Genomic DNA, 20,584 nt, shown 5'->3' on the forward strand with positions numbered 1-20,584 from the left:
ATTCCATTTTTGAAATTCTGTGTTCTAAATAATTATGAGTTATTTTACCTTGTTCACCAGGAAAGTGAGGAGGGTGGCAGTGGGAGTTGTGCCGGAAATAAGCAGATATGAGTTTATGTAGAGAATTTAAAGCCGTGCTGAAACCAGTTAAAACTCTGTCTGCTTTTTATTACCATGCACCAGCAATTCTAAGCAGTTATAGGGTTAAAAATATTCATTCCCACCAGGACTTATCACTCCTACTTCCAGCTGTCCTATACTACTGAGCCATGTAAGCATAAATCTCTTCTAGATGGAAAAACAGTCTGAAACAAACAAGTAAAATGGTCACAGTGGGTGAGAATTGTTACTTTGGTATTCTGTTACCCTTTCTCAAGGAAAAAAGAAAATTCTGTCCTAATATGTAAGCCCCAGTGATTTATAGCTAATGGTCCATATAGCAATTTAGTCATGGATATTTACATATTGCAACTTACATGCTGTATCTCCTGTACCTATTAGCACTTAACCACAATAATGCTGCATAAGAAATCATCCCAAACTCTTACCTACTGAAACTTTTCCTTCTGACTCACGTGGGATTGGCATTCAGCTTATCGAGGATGAGCCAGCCTGGCATAACTCCCGACTGCTTGTTGGGTTCAGATCTGCTCCATGTGTTTCATCCTCGTGGACCAGTAGCTGTCTGAGGCCTGTTTTCTGGGTAGAAGGCAGGTGCATAAGAGGCTAAGCCCAGTTACACATATTTTAAGCCTTTGTTCCTGTCATGTCAGCCTATATGCTGTTATTAAAGCAAATCATAGAACCAAGCTCAAAGGACAAGACCCTGGGGAGGATGTAGAAACCCATGAGAGCTGCAATGCTCTGGGACTGTTTTTCCAGGTCTCACAAGCTTTCCACCATTGACAGGGTACAGTCTTACCACTTTTCTTTCTCTCTTTTCAGTAGAAAAGATTTTTGAGTTTTCCTTCTCTGATAAGTTTCCGCCTTATCCAGGTTCCAACTTTTGCAGGTTTTATTGTATCACTACAGAGGAGTGAAGAATTGAGACCAATAAGTCAATCTAATATATATCAGAATTTACATTGCTTAAAAACAAGATGTACTTTACTGAATTTTTACTAAATTGGTTTATTTAATGGTCACATTTTAAATTTTTTCTAGGCTAAAGTATTTTCAATCGTGCTTTATGGCATGGAGTTTCTGGTTGTTTATCTCTGTATTGAGAATGTACCCAAAATTCTTTCCAAAATCTTAGAAAATCTCGGCTCTATTCATAAGTCTCCCTCAGCTTCCAACTGGAATAACATGCTATTTGAGACTAGCGTCTTTTCTAGTCAAGGAAGGGAGTCCTACCTCAGCTCAATAGATTATTAAAAGCATATGGCTGTGCATTTAACTTAAAACTTAAAATATCTTCATGCTAGGCATCTGGGTTGAGTAATCTTGAATCCACTTAAGCTCAATGCCTTTTAGAACAGTGGCTAAAAGAAAATGTTTTTCAAGCACTGTATGAAGAAGTTAGCATCACAATGACTATCATGGTTAGGCTTTATAAGGTACTTAAACCTCCCAGAAATTCTGTCTAAGATTGGGCGACATGGTCGACGGCTTTCATTGGATTTAAGATTTAAAAACCACTGGTTTATATCAGTAGAAGTGAATCCTGGATTGATGTATATTGGGGGATATGGGGAAACTAGATCATAGAATATTTGTTCTTCTTACAATTACTTTTATTAAACTATTCTGGCATGATGTCATTCATTGAGAAATATATCAACACACAAACATATCACATTCATTTATATTTATATGTGTGTGTTTTTCATATTATTTACTTCATCAAAACACAGCCCTATAAAACTTGCTACTGTTTTGACTATAAGAACTTGCTAGTGGTTTCAGTTACTGCATTATAAATGATTTCTCTGATTATCTACTGTAGAAATTATTTTCTGGCTCCGTGTTCTGGATAATTATACCTGAGCATCAAGTTTGTCTTTAAGCTTCTGGATATTTTAAAATCATAACTGATTACTTTACATTGTTATATTGACTACTGGGAGATATAGGTACACATTTATCTTCAGCAGAGTAGAATGGATACAGGACATTCATTTCTTAGTGTTACTGTGGTTGCATCTTTCATTTTCTCCTTATTTACCTTTTACTTCATTTTCTTTAAATCATATTTATCTTACTAGGGTTTCTTTTTAAGCTACCTGAATCCCTTGTGAAAGAAAAGTAGAAGCAAATAAATACAGTATTGAAATGACTGAGTCTGATGATTGATGTGTATAGAAAAACATCTGTAAAGCTGGCAATCATAAAGAATCTAAAAATATTTTAATAAAGGAGGAGGAAAAGAATATGATCCTAGAGGGATGCATGGGGGTTTCAAATAACGTCTTTATTTTAATTTAAGACATAGAAATGTACATGTTTTTAGCCAGTCTTTTCATGTGGGACAAAAGCCTTTTCTTTAAGAGAGCCCTGATAGTCTTTCTTGCACCACTGAAAATGTGTTGTTTTGGTTTCATTAAAGTGTGGTGAGAGTTTAAAAATACCTGAAAGGAACTGAGGGCTGATGGCCAGTAGGATTTTACAATTATTTTGTTTAACCTATTCTTTTCACTTGTCTTGTTCATTTCTAACTTAATACCAGTTTAACTTAGCTCCTTACTTTCATTGGTTTTGAAGTATTCAGCTTTGTTTTCATAGAAACAGTTTTCTTTTTGCATTCATATTTCATTGATTCATTCAGTGCTTAAATTACATAACTGTACAGCTGGCATAAACAAACATGCAGATAAGCAGAATTTGAAGGGGAATGTGGCTGAGAAAAATTGTTTTCCTTTAAAGCACATTTTTTAGTACCCAACACATTTATAGAATACTTCTGAAATCAACCATAGTTGGAAATTGAGAGAAGATGGAATTATCAGAAGGAAAATAAGAAAAAAAATAGATTAGGTATTGTGATGCTTTATACAGTGAGCTGGGAGCTCTGCTGGCATACTGCCTAAGGCATTTGACTGCTAACCAGAAGGCTGGCAGTTCAAACCTACCAGCTACTCCTCTGAAGGAAAATTGGGCAATCTACTTCTGTAGAGATACTGCCTTGGAAACCCAAGGACAGGTCTCTATGAGTTGGAGTCGACTCGAAGGCAGTGAATTTGGGGTGTGTTTTTTTCATACAGTGAGCCCCACTACAGTGCTAATGAATGGGCCACAACTACATCCAAAAGCATGGACAAGTATAGGGGGGATTCTGAAAAAAGCAAGATACAGAAGACATTTATAATATGGTTCTTTTATAGAAAGTTCAATAGCAGGCATGACTAAATAATAATTGAGAGATGCTTTCTAGGAGGAAGAGAAGATCACAGGGAGGGATCTATGGGAATTTCAAATAATGTCTGTCTTAAATTGGGTGGTGTGCCCATGGGTGTTTAGTTACTGTTGTTTAAACTTACATGTGTATCCCTTTGTATGTATATTTAATTAAAAATCTTTAAGCATTAGTCTATAAACACTTAGTAGGCATTAAGAAGAAAAAATAGGTAAAGGGGATGACAAATAACAAGGACAAATACACAGTTGATTATATATCCTGCCAAGGGACCCAGAAAGGAGTGGGGAAGGTGCTTGGAAATAACTCGGATTATTAAAAATATATATGTAATAGATAAATGTAGTATGTATATCTTTTCATTGTTGTTGTTGTTACGTGCCATCAAGTTGGACCTGACTCGTAGCGACCCCTCCTTGGGTTTCTGAGGCAGTATCACTACGGAAGTAGATTGCCCAATCTTCTTTCCAAGGGGTGGCTAGTGGGTTTGAACCGCCAGCCTTCTGGTTAGCAGTCAAGTTCCTTAGGCACTACGCTACCGGAGCTTCTATCTTTTAATTAGTCCCTGAATATTTTTCCTAATTGTGCCATTTCAGGATAAAGATGTGAAAATAATTAACCTAAAGTGATTTTTATAAAAGTAAGTGTTCTTTTTTCATTCTTCTTTTTGATTATCACTGTAAATGTAGTCAGAATTTCATAATGCACTGATAATAATTCCTAAATTGTAAACATTCATTTTTTTTCCAGCAGAAACCTTGCCATAATGCCAAAATATGCATCAGGTCTGTGCTGATTCTTCTCATATGCCACATAGTCACCTGAGAGGCTTTTGTTTTGTTTTTTATAAATCATAACGGTTAGAACCCTGCCAGTGTCTCAAATACTTTAGACTTTACCTGATTTAGACTCATTTGTGAAAAGGATAATATGCCCCAATCCCATTAACCTTCCTTGGCCCTTTCATCATCATTTTCCCCAGATAAAAGGTTAACTGTTCTTACACAACCTTTAAAGGTTGTGCTGGGCTGATAATCTACGGTGTTTAGATAATAGGCTTCTCTCATTTCCATTAATATCCTATAAAATACCATTAAAATAGTTCTCCTTTAAAAACAATCATGAGACAGACATTTTGAGGAATACATTTTATATAATGTCATTAGTGCCTTTTTATTTTGTTAAATAAAATAACAAAGAATTACAGTATTTTTATACCTAAAATTTGAGAATTATAGCAAAGAATTATAGTATTTTTATACCTAAAATTTGAGAAGGATTCTTATACTCCTACCACGTTGACTTTATGTTGGTAAGATTTTTCAGTCAGACGAAAACTGTTTGCCCTTGAGTCACCCCCACTCCTGGTGAGCCCTGGTGAGTCGGTGGCCCTGTGCTCCATGGGTTTCCAGTGGCTGATTTTTCAGAAGTAGGTCACCAGGCCTTTCTTCTGAGGCCTTCGGTCAGTAGCCAAGCACATTAACCATTTGTACCACCTGGGGCTCCTCATAAGCACAGGGCTCCAGATGGTTCGAGAGGCAGTCCCAGCTGATCTGACCAAACTGATGCAAGATGATGGTTCATGTTTCAAGAGAATAAAAGTCCAAGAATCTTTTTTTAAAAAACTCAACTGCCTAAAGCATGATTCTGATGAGATCATGTACTTTCTAAAAATCTTCCATACCTCCTACTGTCTTGGAGAATAACATCCAGACTGCTTAGTCTGATAGTTAAAGAACTTCTATAACTTGGTCAGGTGAAAGTGAGGGACACCTTCCATGAGGTGGGTGGACACAGTCGCCCCAGCCCTGGACGCAGGCACACCGGTGATCTTGAAGTGGTACAGGACTGGGAAGTGCTTCCCTCCGCTGTACAGCAGGCCACCATGGGTCAGCGCCAACTTGATGTAGCTAGCAGTGTGGGGAGGGAGGGACAGAAGAGGTGAGCCCGGCCACATGTCCTAGAGCAGGAGGCTAGATTACTTTGATGAGATCCCTGTTTCTAATCACATGTGAAAATGCACTTGAGTACTTGATGCCAGAGCTAAGTTCATGGGGCAGAGGCAGAAGGGAGAGAGCAGAAGGGGCCAACAGAGAATTGGGCAGAAGAGCACACGCTCACTTCTGTAGGTCTTTCATTCCAGTAATAACACTGATGTGGAGTCAACTTCATGAATGGATTCACAATCCCAGATCTATCATATACTTACTAGTTGTATGAATGTTAGCAAACTATTTACTGACCTCTTTGAATTTGTTTCTTTGTAAAATGGAAGTGATTATAGTGAAACTTAAGGTTAAGTTAAGGAAAATAACCCATGTACTGCTTAGCTCAGTGCCTTATGCATAGGAAGTGCTCTGCCTGGCTGTCTGTATTACCATCATCATCTTCACCACATAACATCATGTGGAGTCATCATCACATAGAATCCCAGACACCTGAATCCTCACTTGCCACAGCCTCTGCTTCTGTACTTTCTCTCAGCCCAAGGCTTATAAAGGAGAAAAGTAAACAGGAGGAGTCCAAACAGATGCTCATACGTGATTACTGGATGCTTTTGGCTTGAAATGCTTACACAAAATTACAAGTCCAAAGGAGTAAATCTTTCACTAGGAAAATGGGAAATTTCAAAAACAACTTAAAGCATTATTTTTATTTTCCCTTATTAGATAATTTGTGAACATACTGCTGCCTTCCCTGAATTTAAATTTCTAAAACAATTTGAGTGTTTATATTTATCAGATATGTATCTAATAACTGCTGTTTTGGTTTGATAAAGCTTCAGAGGTTCAAAGAAGTGACATTCTGTGGATCGCCATGGCAGGGACTCATCAGATATGGGCTCTCCTATTGGACTATGGCAAACTACCAAAGAAAAAGTAAGTGGCAGCGTCTGTCTTTGAGTTAATGAAAGGTCTTCACTGTGTGCTTTAACCTCAAAGCATTACTGCATTACTTGGAGTTCACAGAATTCCCTTTCCCAAGGTCACCATCCTAGCACTCCCCACTGTACTAGTCCAGGATATACTAGGCTACGTTATTTTTTCCCACAGTTTAACGTGCCCACAGAAAGAATGCATACATGCATAGGAAACTGACACACAACAAATAAAAGTATAGCGCATGTGTTATTTGTGTAAATATACAGTGTGCTGCCATAACAAACAGCCTGGGTTCTTGGTGGCTTAAAACAACAGGGTTTATTCCTAGCTCACTCACATAGCTCTGCTAGAAAGCATTGCTCTGCCAACTAGGCTGATGAAGCAGCCGCCATCTGGAGCTTTGTCAATCGTCCTTGCAGAGAGAAAGAGAAGAGCATCTCCTCAGAAGTAACATACATCACTTCTTCCATTTCTTCAGCCAAAGCAATATCATGACCACACCTGACTTCCAGAGTCCTAGGAGGAGCAAGCCTATTGAGCATCCAGAAAGAGAATTTGAAATATACAGTGGATGCTTATCTTTTAGGACAGCTCAGATATCTTCAAATCAGGAATTCAAATATTTGAGTACCACACAGCAGAGTGGTTAACAGCTCAGTCTTTGAAGTTAAGCCTGAGATTGAATCCTGGCTCTGCCACTTACCATCTGTGTGAGTTTAAGAGAACCTCTTTAACTCTCTAAGCCTCAGTTTCTTTTTTTATTTTTTTCTACTGCATCGGGTTATTTTGAGAATGAATACTTTGTGAAGAGTCCAGCATAGTGCCTGGCATATATAGTAAATGCAAATTACTCTGTTGCCACTGTTGCAGATATAAAATAAAATGGTAGTGTCTTTGCAAAGTTTCTTACCTTTTCTGTAAAGCCTTTCCTCTTCTCCCTTCCACCTCAGGAAGAACTGACATACTCTTCTCTGTGACCTCATTGTGCCTGGTATGTTGTTACGTCGCTGCACTGATAAGTTTGCACTCGTTCTTCTTGGTTGCACTTACTAGTTTACATAACTGTTTTTTCCTACTAGACTGCCTCTTATAGGAAGGGACCGTGTCCTAATCCATTTTTGCGTCTCCTGTTCCTAGTACAGTTTCTGATACATAATGGAGCTCAGTAAGGTCTTGCTGAATAAATAAATGAATGAACATCATGACCATAAAGGCTATCAAATCACCATAGAAAGTAAGTGCTGGATATCTCAGTTACCTTCATCGGTAGAAAGGAACAATTGTATAGATAATCCAGATATTAGATCATCCCAATTATATGTGTATGTTGCTTTGGAACATTAATATGATGTTTTGCAACATTCAGTCACTCATCTAACAAGTATTTATTAAAAATTCTATATGCTAGGTACAAGGAGCTCTGGTGGTGTAGTGGTTAAGGCGTTTGACCGGTCGGTGGTTTGAACCCACCAGTTGTTCCACGGAAGAAAAATGAGGCAGTCTGCTTCCATAAAGATTTATAGCCTTGGAAATCCACTGGGGGTTGCTATGAGTTGTAATCGACTCAATGGCAGCAAGTGATGTGCTAGGCAATTCAATCTGGCAGGGTCTGTATGTATAGTCACCATTTATGTTAGATGGTGCTGCCCCAGGCAGTGTTGGCGTTCTGTTGTACATAAGGTTGCTATGCGTTGGAATTGACTCAACAGTACCTAACAACAACATGCCAGGGAACAGAGATAATGTTCGTTTTGCTAAGAATAAAATGAAAAGATGTGGCTGCTGTTCTCAAGAAGAACCAATCAGATCGCCAAACAACCAGTTAAAAAAAATAGGTGGGAAAGGAATCACTCCAGTAATCCTTTCAATTGAAATTATCCCTTATGTATGTGAGTATCAATAAGATTTGAGGTCCAAGGAAGGCTTCCTGGAAGAGGCTACTAAACTGAGACTTGGTAGAGAAGTAGGAGTTAGAAAGGGAGTAGAGGAGATTTTCTAGGCATGAGATGACATTAGTGGTGCTGGTAGTAGCCAGATGACACAGGGCCTTGTGAGACTGCTTAAGAGGTTTTGGTCATTATTTCTGTGGGTCTTTATAGAAAGGTTTTAAGCTGGAATGTGATATGATTAGATTGTGTTTTTGAAAGAACACTGGCAGTGTTCAGAGTGGGACCACCCTAGAGATGGATGCAGTCAGGAGACTTGCTACTTTCCAAGCAAGACATGGTAGTAGCCTGAAGAGTGAGATTAGCAATAACCTTTTACGTGAGACATTATTGTAAACAGCAGAACAGAAGTGACAAGGGTGGTCAGAATGTGCTGTCCTCTGTGCTGGCTGTTTTGGATATAGATGGTCAAGAACTGCCTAAGTTTCCAAATGAGTTATCCCCCTCATTTATATTAGGAATCTAGTCAGTTAAAGATCACATTGACCTTCATCATAAGTTTAAGGATACTGTACTAATAACTGATCTTCAGGTGGTAACGACCCCTAATGCCTTGAAGTTACTCTTTTTCCCCATTTATACTACCTCTTAGTTAATGAAGGGAAATCTTTTATTTTTTTTAAGTGGTAAGATTCCTCATGGCAATCACCTTTTATTTTATTTATTTTTGAGGATAATTGTTGCACGTATTTCTCTCTAGATTACACATTGCTTAGGTGGCCAGATTTCATACACCTATCTCCCTCTGCCCTCATCCTCTACCCCCTACCTAACTTAGCACTGGGAGTATAACAACCAGTAAGTGATTGATAGTCATCTTAGACTTACATACTGTGCCCTTTTTGGAAATTATGTGCATATGGCTCTCATTATATGACATCCTAAGTCAACTTCTTCCTTTCCCTCAACATAAGACACTACAGTATTTTCCTTACAACCTCTCTGGCATAAACTTTTTTTTTTTTTTTTGCATTACAAAAACATTACTCCAATCATCATTTAAACAGATATTTCCCTAGTATATGTAAGAAACTGATTTATAAAATCCATTAGAGCAGCATAATCTTACATCATTTTCTTAAAATGAGTAATGCCTGACTGCTCTTTTCAAAGAAATTTTTTAATTCCTTTTGCTTGTTTTTACTTGTTGTTGTTGTTATGTGCCGTCGAGTTGAACCCAACTCATAGCAACTCTTCCTTGGGTTTCCGAAGGCAGTATCACTATGGAAGTAAATTGCCCTATCTTCCTTCCGAGAGTGGCTGGTGGGTTTGAACCGACAGCCTTCTGGTTAGCAGTCAAGTACCTTAGGCATTAATGTTTTTACTTATATAGAATAAAACAAAATAAGTGTTAGTAAAAATTTAAACTTTAAGCTGTCAAAAACTAGATAAGCTTTCCAATTCTGTGTGAGAACCTAGTATTACATGAGTATAGAAAAAGTCAAGAACTTACGGTAGGATCAAGCTGTATTTATGCCTGATAATTTGGAGGGAAAATCTATTATTCTTCTTGTCTGATAAGGCTGAATCTGTCAGAGATTCCCTTTCTGGCTTGAGAATGGTTACAGTTTTGTGTGTATCATAGAAAAGTGGGAAGGGCCGCCCAGTGGATAAATAAGTTAATGGTTGAGAAATAACTAGTTAAAGCAGACTTCTACATTTTAACTGGACCAAGAGCACTACATGTTTTTACAATGTTTATCACTATTGATTTGATCATTTACATACATTTGCTTAATAACTAAGTTGGATAGTTGGCTCTACCTATGAACTTGTCTTTTTATAGTGAGTTAAGAAAAGGAACCTGCCTTCGATTTGCTGGAAGTGGGAATGAAGAGAATCGAAACAATGCATATCCTCACAAGGCAGGTTTTGCCCAACCTTCAGGTCTTTCTCTGGCCTCTGAAGAACCCTGGAACTGCCTGTTTGTGGCAGATAGTGAGAGCAGTACTGTGAGGACCGTCTCGCTGAAAGATGGAGCCGTGAAGCACCTCGTAGGAGGAGAAAGAGACCCCATGGTAATGAAAATCATTTCACACAGACAGTATATGCCTGGGTGCTTCCTAAGCTCTCGATCTCATGAAATGTGGAGAATTAATAAAAATTTAGGAGAGAGAGTTCGTGGCCTCATGAATTAAAAGGGAAGTCAGATCAAAGGAAATGTGAATATAAAGAAACACAAAATAAAACCATGTAAGGAAAGTATACTGATTCTACTTGGTTATATATAAATGTTAATGCTTCAGGGAGAAAGGAAAGATAAGATATTTATTAATGACTGGAGAGAAAAGAAGAATGTGACTCAGATGGTTGTCAGGGGAATGGTAAAAGCACCAGACTAACAGACTTGACCTGTCCCTGACCAGTGTGTGACTGTTGTAAAACTATTAAGTCCTGACCAGTGTGTGACTGTTGTAAAACTGTTAAGTCCTGACCAGTGTGTGACTGTTGTAAAACTGTTAAGTACTACAACCTAATACAGATTCAAAATTCCAGCATATTTTCTAGTTTCTAAATCAAGTCCCCAGCCCTATTGGTATGAAAATCAGACCTTCCCCTTGACTTACATAGCATATGCAACAGTCTCAATTTTCACTTTATACCTTTACAAAGCACTATAAAAATTTTAATAAATGTTCTTTCTTTTTTGAAAAATAAAAGAATTTATTTGCTTTTGGTGATACTGATGGAGTAGGAATCAATGCAAAGCTTCAGCACCCACTTGGAGTGACTTGGGACAAGAAAAGAAATTTACTTTATGTGGCAGACTCATACAATCACAAGGTGAGTCTTGACATTATTATATAACACCCTCATTTTCATGTGTCGTATTTAATATGCTGAAAGAGAGCCTCCTACAACTGCCACTCTAAAGTTCAGAGGGGATGCACAGTCTTTGACAACTGTATACAAGTTTATTCTATTCTTTCTTGGTCTCTTCTTGGCCAAGAGTTTAAGATGATGCTGTGAGCTGGGGAAAGTATTCAACAAACTCCCAGTGGCTGTGGGCAAAAGTTGTGAATTTCAAGCCGTCAGAGCTGCTTAGTAACTTATTCAGTAAATGAGGAGAAGGCTAATAGCAGGGGAATGAACATGTTAACTAAAAGGGGGACATTTTTGAACTGTTGCGTAGTTATACACACTGTTAGCAAATAATTCCATTATCAGCAGCATATCCATTCTCTACTGCCTTGTTTTTTCAGTTTCTATAAAGATCAGTGGAAAACAAATGTTAATACTTTATGATGGGAGACCGTAGTTTAATATAATTGACATGCAACAGGGAAGGAATCTTTAAGTTTAACAAAAGCAGCAAATCCTCAGCCAGTATTAGATGCTCATGAGTAGAAAGTGAGTTCAACTGTGAAAGTGTGTCCGGTTTTGAAGAACTAAATTTTTTAAATAAGTACAAACTCTCAGAAATAATTCCATCAAAAATTACTTCTGAAACATAAGATACAAGTTTTGCCTGTTGGAATGGCATCTCTCTCCTTAGACTGAAATTTGAATGTTTGGCTTTTTCAAGAAATTATGGAACTGCCTGTTCTGTGACTTAGTAGGAACAGTGATGGCAGTCAGAAACTCTTTAGCCTTGTAGAGCACTCCTCCATTCTACAAACATGAGATTGACCAGTGTATTTTCTTTCTTTCCTCTTTAGATCAAAGTTGTGGATCCAAAAACAAAACACTGTTTAACATTGGCAGGAACAGGAGACGCAAGTAATGTTATCCATTCCAGTTTTAGAGAGTCAACTTTTAATGAACCAGGAGGCTTGTGTATTGGAGAGAATGGCCAGTTACTATATGTAGCAGACACAAATAATCATCAAATTAAGGTGATGGATTTAGAAACAGAAACAATTTCTGTGGTAAGTAATCTTAGAGTATAAGTTAAAGGGTATTATTTTTGGAGTGAATTAAGATTCTTATGGCACTGACAGGCGTTTTTGGTTAGGCCATGGCTAGTGGTGATACTGATACATGTCGATAGATACGTGTACGTGAATGTCTGTGACGTTTACTTTGAGAATTTGGCAACAGAACTACCGTGCTGAGAGTGTGAGAAAGATCCTGGAGGTTAGTTGCTGTTAGGTGCCATCAAGTCGATTCTGACTTACGGCGACCCTGTCTGTATACAACAGAGCAAAACCCTGCACAGTCCTATGCCATCCTCAGAGTTAATTGCTGGTATGTTTGAAGTCGTTGTTGCAGCCACTGTGTCATGCCATCTTGTCGAAGATCTTTCTCTTTTTCACTGACCTTCCGTGTTACCAAGCATGATACCCTTCTCCGGGGATAGTCCCTCCTTATAACATGACCAAAGTATGAGAGAGAACCTCTCACCATCCTCACTTCTAAGGAGCATTCTGGCTGTGCTTCTAAGAAAGACTTGTTTGTTCTTCTGGCAGTCCATGTGTATTCAGTAGTCTTTGCCAACATCATAATTCAAATGCATAAGTTTTTCCTGAGTCTTTCTAATTCATTATCCAGCTCTCACATAATGTATGAGGCCATACTGTAACTTGGGGCCACATACCTTAGTGTTCAAGAAAAAAAGTTTTCTTTAACATTTTAAAGAGGTCTGTCGCAGCAGATTTGCTAATATAATATGTTGTCTTTTTTTCTCGACTGCTGCTTTCATGGGGGTTGATTGTGGATCCACGTAAAGTGAAATTCTTGATAATTTGAGTCTTTTCTCCATTTATCATGATGTGCCTTACTGGTCCACTGACACACACTACTCACATCATACTCTGTGGTTTGGGTTGTTAATTTTTTTAATATTCCTTAGGTTAATGTGTAATCCCTGTTTCTACTGGTGAACCCATTAACAAATGATTTTCTAACGGAAGTTCTAGAAGCTACATTTCTTAAGACATTGAAAATCAGTTCATAAGAAACTTAGATAAGTCCTAACCAATTTTTAAGCATATAAACATGGTCTGTAGTAGAACTTTGAAGGGGAAATGTCCACTACAAGGTATTTCTGCAAGAAATGTTTTTCCTAAAATTCTAGGAATTTCTAAGATATATATTTTAAAATTTAAAAAAGAAAACAATTACCATTATAGGTGTCACTTATCTCAACATAGATCTCTGGTATAATATGCATGACATCATGTACTTGACCATGAAAATGATGAGTATGTATACTACATTCACTACATTTCAAGGAGCTCTGGTGGTGTACATATTAAAGAATTAGACTGCTAGGCCAGTGGTTCAAACCCACCAGTCGCTCAGTGGGAGGAAAGAGGAAGCAGTATGATTTCAGGAAGACTTACAGCCTTGGAATCTCTGTGGGGCAGTTCTCTGTCCTAAGAGGGTCACTTTGAGTCAGAATCAACTTGATGGCAGTGGGTTACATTTAAACTGCTAAAGTTTTACTTTATTTTTCTGCCATCTCTAAACATCCATTAATGTAATTCTTCTTATTTGTGCTGATAATCTTTTTGCCAGGTGAAATTTTTTCTGTACCTACAAAATACTCTTGTGGTCGTCTAACTAAACACATTCTTGTTTAGACTAGAATGTAGTTACATTTCATTGACATAGAACTTTCAGTTTTCTACTGAAATCTAAAAAGAGTCTCTCTCACTCTACAGTTACCGTAAAGTATTTGTGCTTCAACAACAGATTTTCTTATTTTGCAGCTCCCTGTCATCAGATCTGAAAATGCTGTGGTGGATGGCCCGTTCCTACGAGACAAGCAGAAGATATTACCCAGACTACCTAAATCTGCTCCAAACGTCAGTCTTTGCCCAGTGACTGCATCCCCAGGCCAGACTCTGCAGTTCAAGTTGAGATTAGACCTCCCCTCAGGAACAAAGCTAACTGAAGGAGTTCCCAGTTGTTGGTTTCTAACAACCGAAGGTATGATTATAATCTTGCAGATGTAAATACCCCGCAAGTCCGTGATGTTTCTTCTAGTAATCTTCTCATGTGTTGTGTGATGTTTCTGCTCTGTGGTTGGGCAGGGTTTGAGGGAGACACATAAGAAATGAATGCAGATCAAACCCCACTTTGGCAGCTTCCTTTGCTTTTGAGATTCTTTTCTCCCTTTTATTAAAAAACAGTGTAACTCACCCGAAGTTACATGTCCGTCGTTAGCACTGTTTCTTGGGATACAGCTTTTGCTTTATCCTAATTTTTTTCTTCATTATCTTGTTCCCAGAAAGAGCTGCTTAAAGTTGAAAAATCTGCAGTGGAAAAATGAAATGCCACCTCCTGACTTAAAATCTTTTACTTTTATGCACTCCTCTCTTTGTAAATCTCTTTCAGGCCCTTCATTCACTATGTATTTGCACAGAAGTCAACATTTTAAGCTACAAGGATTAAATGCTAAAGGGACATTTCAGCATCAGCCTACTGATTTGGGAGAATGTTAAAGGAGCATCAAGGCTGTCAAATACCCTGAAATACTATTTTGGGAATACAGGCAGTCCTCAGAGTATGAATGAGATCCATTGCTGACTGTGTTTAAGAGTTTGTAGCTAAGTCAGGACAGGTGCTTTGTTCTGTTTAGTCTTACTTTAGTGCAAGGAAAGGCGCTCTGGGGGTGCAGTGGCTGAGGCATTTGGCTGCTAACCTAAAGGTCAACAGTTTGAATCCACCAGTGGCTCCTTGGAAGAAAGATGAGGCAGTCTGCTTCCGTAAAGATTCACAGCCTTGGAAACACTGTGGGACAGTTCTGTTCTGTCCTCTGGGATCACCATGAGTCACAATTGACTTGATGGCAGTGGGTTTGGTTTTGCTTAGTTGAAGAAAACTCTTAAAGCCTTTTCAGTGATTTAAAAGCTGCACTTGCAGCAAGTGAAGGTGATTGTGATGAAGAACTGTTGTGAGTAGGGGCTGGTTCATTTCTTTCAAAGTGAGGACAAATTTACACAACATTGAAGGGCAAGTAGGAGTTGTCCTCAGTGGACCATTCATAACCTGGGGACTGCCTGTGCTGTTGGTAAGGTAGGGGCTGCTTGTGTGAGACCTTTATAAAGGCTAGAAGAAGTCATGATTTGTAAAACAAAAACAAAAAAGAATTTTCTTTTTTCAAAATTTTTTCCATATGTCAGATATTTTGCTGAAGACACCTTTCTGTTTTCCCTCAAAAGACTGAGGATACGAGAAAAACTCTATACGTGTGGTTGAACTGTAGCCAGACCCATTCAATCAGAATTTACCCCATTTGCTCCTGGGCAAGTCCATCCCATGAGGCAGATTGCTGTGGTCTCAGAGTGATCTTGATTATTAGCACTGAAAGGCATCAAGACACCATCTACTACCCCAGCTCTTCTTATTTCCCGAATAAGGAAACTGATGGCTCAAAGAGATGAAGTGACTTGCCTAGGGGCTTATATAGAATTAAGTCAAAATCTGGAATTTGAACCAGTTCTGCTAGTTACTAGTGTAGTACTGTTTCCATTCTGTGCTATTTTATCTCCAACTGGCTGGAGGAGCAAATTAATATTTTTTAAGGACATGCAAAATTCAGAGCCACCAATTATACATTTGAGTGTCATGGCAAAGTCAAATTGCTATAAAAGTTTCTAAGTCCTTACTCTGGATTTCTGGACATTACTCATCATGGCTTACGGATTCATAGCAGTCCGTGGACTACACTTTGAGTAGCACTTTTCGCACGCTCCAGCATAAAGAGATCAGGGAGAGAAGGAAGCAGCCAAGAGGATTGAAATGAGGACAGGCAAGCAGGAGGAAGACCAAGAGAGTAGTTTCCTGGGAGCCAGGTGTTTTAAGGATAAGAGAGCTAATAGCTGTGCCAAATGCTATTGATAGATCAGGTTAAGATAAGGACCAAGAATTGACCGTTGATTTAGCAGCATAAAAGATACATGATATCTTTTACCAGAGTCATTACCAAATAGAAAGGAGCTCTGGTGGCATAGTACCTAAGGCATTTGACTGCTAACCAGAAGGTTGACAGTTCAAACCCACCAGCCACTCCATGGAAGGAAGACCGGGCAATCTACTTCTGTAAAGATTTACCTCCTTGGAAACCCAATGGGGGTCACAGTGAGTTGGAGTCAACTCAATGGCAGTGAGTTTGGTTTTTTTGGTTTATTTCAGAATAGTGGAGGAAATACCTGATTAGAGTGTGTTAAAAAAGAAGAACTGGGGAGATCAAGTATAGGCAACTCTTTCAGGAATTTAGCTAAAAAGATTAAAGAAAAAACAGGGCAGCTACTAGACGGGGAAAATGGAGTTGAGAGAACAGCATTCTTGTTATATTGGTGGCAAAGACCCAGTAGAGGACAGAATTGATGATACGGGGCACTGGGAAGTGGTATCCTTGAAAATGTGAAAAGGGGATGGGATCTCATGCACCAAGTTGGCCTTTGCCAGGAATCTGGTCATTTCCATAGTAAGGAGAGAAGGTCCGTCTGGACCCAGAGGCCAAGTTGAGTAGCTGTGGGGTAAGTGCTTCTGTTGTTAGTAAATGGAAAGCAAGACCATTGGCTGAGAGTAAATGAGAGGAGACAGAAGGTTTTAGAGGTTTGAAGAGAGAAGAGGGAGGGGGAAGGGCTAGACGAGGAAAATACAGTGTGATTGCTGAACAGCCTTAAGGGTCCACTTGAGTTTGTTGTTGTTTAGCTGTCATGAATTTAGAGTTTGTTTTTCTCCAGCCAAGTTTAGCCACAAGGTGCAGGCAGTCTAGGTAGTCTTAAGTGACTCTGAGTAGTGTTAATTAGCGGGTCTGTTATGAAGCCAGATAGATGATCAATCAAAGTAGCTCTCTAGAGTCCTGAACCACTATTAATAGTTCTTACCACTGTGCCTTCCATAATACTGTGATAGAAATTTCAGATTTTAATCTAAATAAATTTCAGATTTTATTCTGTATCAGTTTTTGATATGATAAAACATTTTTTGGGAAAAATATGTTCTTTTAATTGAAGTAACTTAACATCTCTTTTTAATTCAGTTCTTCGATTCTTCTATTTGTCATCATCTTTTACTTTTTTAATCACATCTACCAAGTGTTTTATCATTTTCAGTTGTTGTTCATCTTATTCCAATAGTATCATTAATATTTGACTTACCAGTTACTAAGCCTGAAGCTGTATTTCTTCAGAAATGCCTAGGTAGAGTTTAGCCCTGTTAACTTGCTTTACTACAAGAAATGGATGCCAAAACCATCCTTTGAAAGTATGCTCTACAAGTAGAAAATAAGACATTGTTGGAGAATAAGTAAATGAATACAATATGTAATTAAATGCAGATGAACTGCTGAGATCAGAATGCAGGAGAGCCTTTTTCCTCACTGACTGACTTGGGTCTTTTTAATCTTAGAGCACTTGCTGTTTGAGTATATTTTCATATTCTTTTATTGTAAAGTGTGTAAAGATTGAATTTGTGTATGAACTAGCTCCTTATTTCAGCATTATATTGAATATATAGTCATTTTTAATCATCATTATTGGTAAGGAATCAGTATATTGCTTGTCTTAATATTAGAGCTTTCCAACATTTGTAATCGAGTGGACAACAATACTAAAGTAAAATATTAGCAGTCTAGAACTTGTCAGTTGTGACATCTTGTCTCTAATGATCATACTCTGTCTCCCATTTTCCCCCCCAACTCTTCCTTTCTCATACCTTCTCGGGCTCTTTTATTTTGTACCTATCCCAATCCAGGCTTTATGCCTTCTCTCTTGGTTCTTCTCAGTTACAGCAGCTATAGTCCTGCAACAATCAACCAGGAATCCAAACCAAGAAGACAGGGATCTTGGTAGACTGCTTAGGAGGAGCTGCTGGTTAGAGTTTGGGAGGTGGCTCTCGGGTGATTGAGCTGTAGATGCCTCCACACATACCCCTACTCTACCCCACACACACGCACACATGCACCCACACACACAAGGGAGAGGGATGAGCCATGTAGTACTCAAACTTGGCATGCCACAGCCCTCTGTAGGTTCAGCTAAGTCCTAGACTGCAGTTTAACTGTTTTGTCTTGTGTCCATTAACTCTGAAAAAGTTGCATCAGTTAGAGATCACTATTAATTTTATTTTGCTCTGTGTAATTAAAGAGCATATTGATTTTTAAAATAGAGTATTGACAAATTAACGTGCTTGTTTTAATTTAAACATACAAATTAATTAATATTGAGTCATTTGGGATACAGAATTTGCACAGTGTTAAAGGGAAGTGAAGTCATCAGTGGAGAAAACATTGAGCTTTTTTATTACTTGTCTGAAGATACTGGCTTCATTTCTATTACATAGGAGCAAACAGGCTTTCAGGAAAGAATCCTGATAATTTAAGGTTTTTAAAAATTATTTTATAAGGCAGATTTATACACTTATGATTAAAGGGCATTTTCTCTTCCTAGTTGGTCATTTAGAGACTGTAACATTTATTATTAACTAATTTTGGTCTGTATAATTTTGGTCTTTAAAGAAGTCAGCATATGTGAAGGTTTTAAGCCCCCCCAAAAAAAAGAGAGAGAGAGAGAGAGAGAGAGCAGTAGCATAAAAAGCCCCCGGGGTGTGTTAGAACATTACCTGTAAAATCCCAGGGCACTGTATATGAAAACCATCGTAAGAAGTCATTTCTGTGTTTTATTTCTATAATTGGACATTAAAATAGCAGTTTATTATCTTCCTGTTTTGATTTAAAATGTGTAAGAAGTTCTCTATGAATCTCATTTCTAACAAAATCACATATTAAATAAAACATACTCCCCAGACCAGAAATAAGAAAACCAAAGAACACTGAAAAGAATTATTAAACAGCTCCTGAATCAAAGCTCTGCGCTTTAATCTTTAGATTCTCACCTCTCACCTTCTCCTTACTCCTACTTAACACATTTTTCCTTTCAGCCAACACAGTATTATAAGCAGTAACCTACAGGAATCACAGAAAGGGCCAACAGAGGCAGGTACTCTTGTCATCAAAAATGTCGACAGCCTGAGGTCAGGAAAAAATGAGAAGAGCTAAAATGTAGACAGAATGTCTGTACTACTCGATAGGTGGTCCCTTTAGGACAGATGGCCCCAGTCGCCAGTAAGCTGTGAGAGTGCGTCCAGTGCTCTCTGCTTCAGGAGTCAGGGAGCGAGGCTCCACCCATTTCCCCCCCCCCCCAGCACTAGCTCTCGACACCTGCCCCCTGCAAAGCCCAAGGCTGGTGCAAGTGTGTGCTTGCTCAGTGTGACACAGATCTCGCAGATCCTTCTGAGAGATGAATAAAAACAGTTTTTAAATTTTAATACCCAGAGGCTTAAAATTTTTAGTGGTTTATTACACTTTTGTTCTGTAGAAAATCTACATATTTAAGTCTACAAAGAGTTTTATGTATTAAAATAAGGTAGTTGCAAAATTTTACTTTTTACATTGAGCCAACAGAAATAATCAGTGTTACCTATTTGTAAAGATACTGGTGTTATTTTTTTTCTTAATTTTGGATGTTCAATGGTTCATCATCATCTTAACCAGAAAGTCATTACAGAGTTGTGTATACATTTCTACTCCCTAAGTAAGTTTATTTTGTAGTTTTCTTTTTTTCATCCTGAAGACTTTTATCTGTTTCATAAAAATGATCTATATTTTCAAGTGTCCCATTCTGTTTATTTCTGAAACTTGATACATTTTACTTTAACCTTAAGGATTAAAGATCTCTGACTATATTTGCAATATTCAACTTGGTTTCAGTAGAAAGACATTTATTTATTTTACAGTGTTCGAATGGGAAAAATTTAAATAGTTTGAATAAAGATTATTAGACTGGGAACTTTTCATTGATGGTCATTATATCCGGTTTATACGTGTGTCCTCTGCACAAAGCACAGTGCCTGTTACTCAGAGACTGTAAATATCTGTTGATTGAATGAATCTAGTCTTCAAGAGGTATTTCTAATTTCCTGCTTGTCATCTTATACGGTCTTAATAACCGTTTTTATTTTCTAGGCAATGAATGGCTTTCTCAAGGACAGATATCTTCTGGAGAAATAGAGAGCATTTTCAATCAACCAACAATCTCACTGCAGATACCTGCTCACTGCTTGTCCCCGGAAGCCATTATATCTGTCAGCGTGTTTCTTTATTACTGTAGTGCAGACAGCAGTGCCTGTATGATGAAGGGGATCTTGTTCAGTCAGCCTTTACAAATAATTGATACACAGCAAGGCTGTACAGCTGCAGTGGAGCTCAGATATGCATTTTAGCAAGCTAGCTGCCACCCAGCACCACAGCCGCTGGCCCCCATCCTCACCATCGCTGTCACTTACGAGAAGCTTTATTTCTGCCTCTGCAATACCAAGATCCCCGGTGCTCAGTTCTAGCACGGATATTAAAACTGTTCCTTTTCTACTTATTTATTATAAGCAAAGCCCTTCATTCTGGCTGTGGAGCAGCTGTGTGTTGATCATCCTTTGAACTATGACCTTAT

The 20,584-nt window shown here is 38.3% G+C and overlaps 1 protein-coding gene across 1 annotated transcript in view; it reads left to right on the top strand.

Annotated features, from left to right (window-relative positions):
• Positions 1 to 20,360, top strand: part of NHLRC2 (NHL repeat containing 2) — a 49,688-nt gene extending 29,328 nt beyond the window's left edge. Inside the window, exons 6-11 of the mRNA XM_007941589.2 lie at positions 6,135 to 6,234; positions 9,970 to 10,201; positions 10,845 to 10,967; positions 11,843 to 12,052; positions 13,838 to 14,057; positions 20,104 to 20,360. Coding sequence (XP_007939780.1) covers positions 6,135 to 6,234; positions 9,970 to 10,201; positions 10,845 to 10,967; positions 11,843 to 12,052; positions 13,838 to 14,057; positions 20,104 to 20,360 — 1,142 coding nt within the window. The remainder of the gene's footprint in view (positions 1 to 6,134; positions 6,235 to 9,969; positions 10,202 to 10,844; positions 10,968 to 11,842; positions 12,053 to 13,837; positions 14,058 to 20,103) is intronic.
• Positions 20,361 to 20,584: the final 224 nt, after the last annotated feature.

This window comes from Orycteropus afer, unplaced genomic scaffold, assembly GCF_000298275.1.
Source record: "Orycteropus afer afer isolate SDZICR_OR568_19922 unplaced genomic scaffold, OryAfe1.0 scaffold00082, whole genome shotgun sequence".
In the NCBI taxonomy this organism is placed as follows: domain Eukaryota; kingdom Metazoa; phylum Chordata; class Mammalia; order Tubulidentata; family Orycteropodidae; genus Orycteropus; species Orycteropus afer.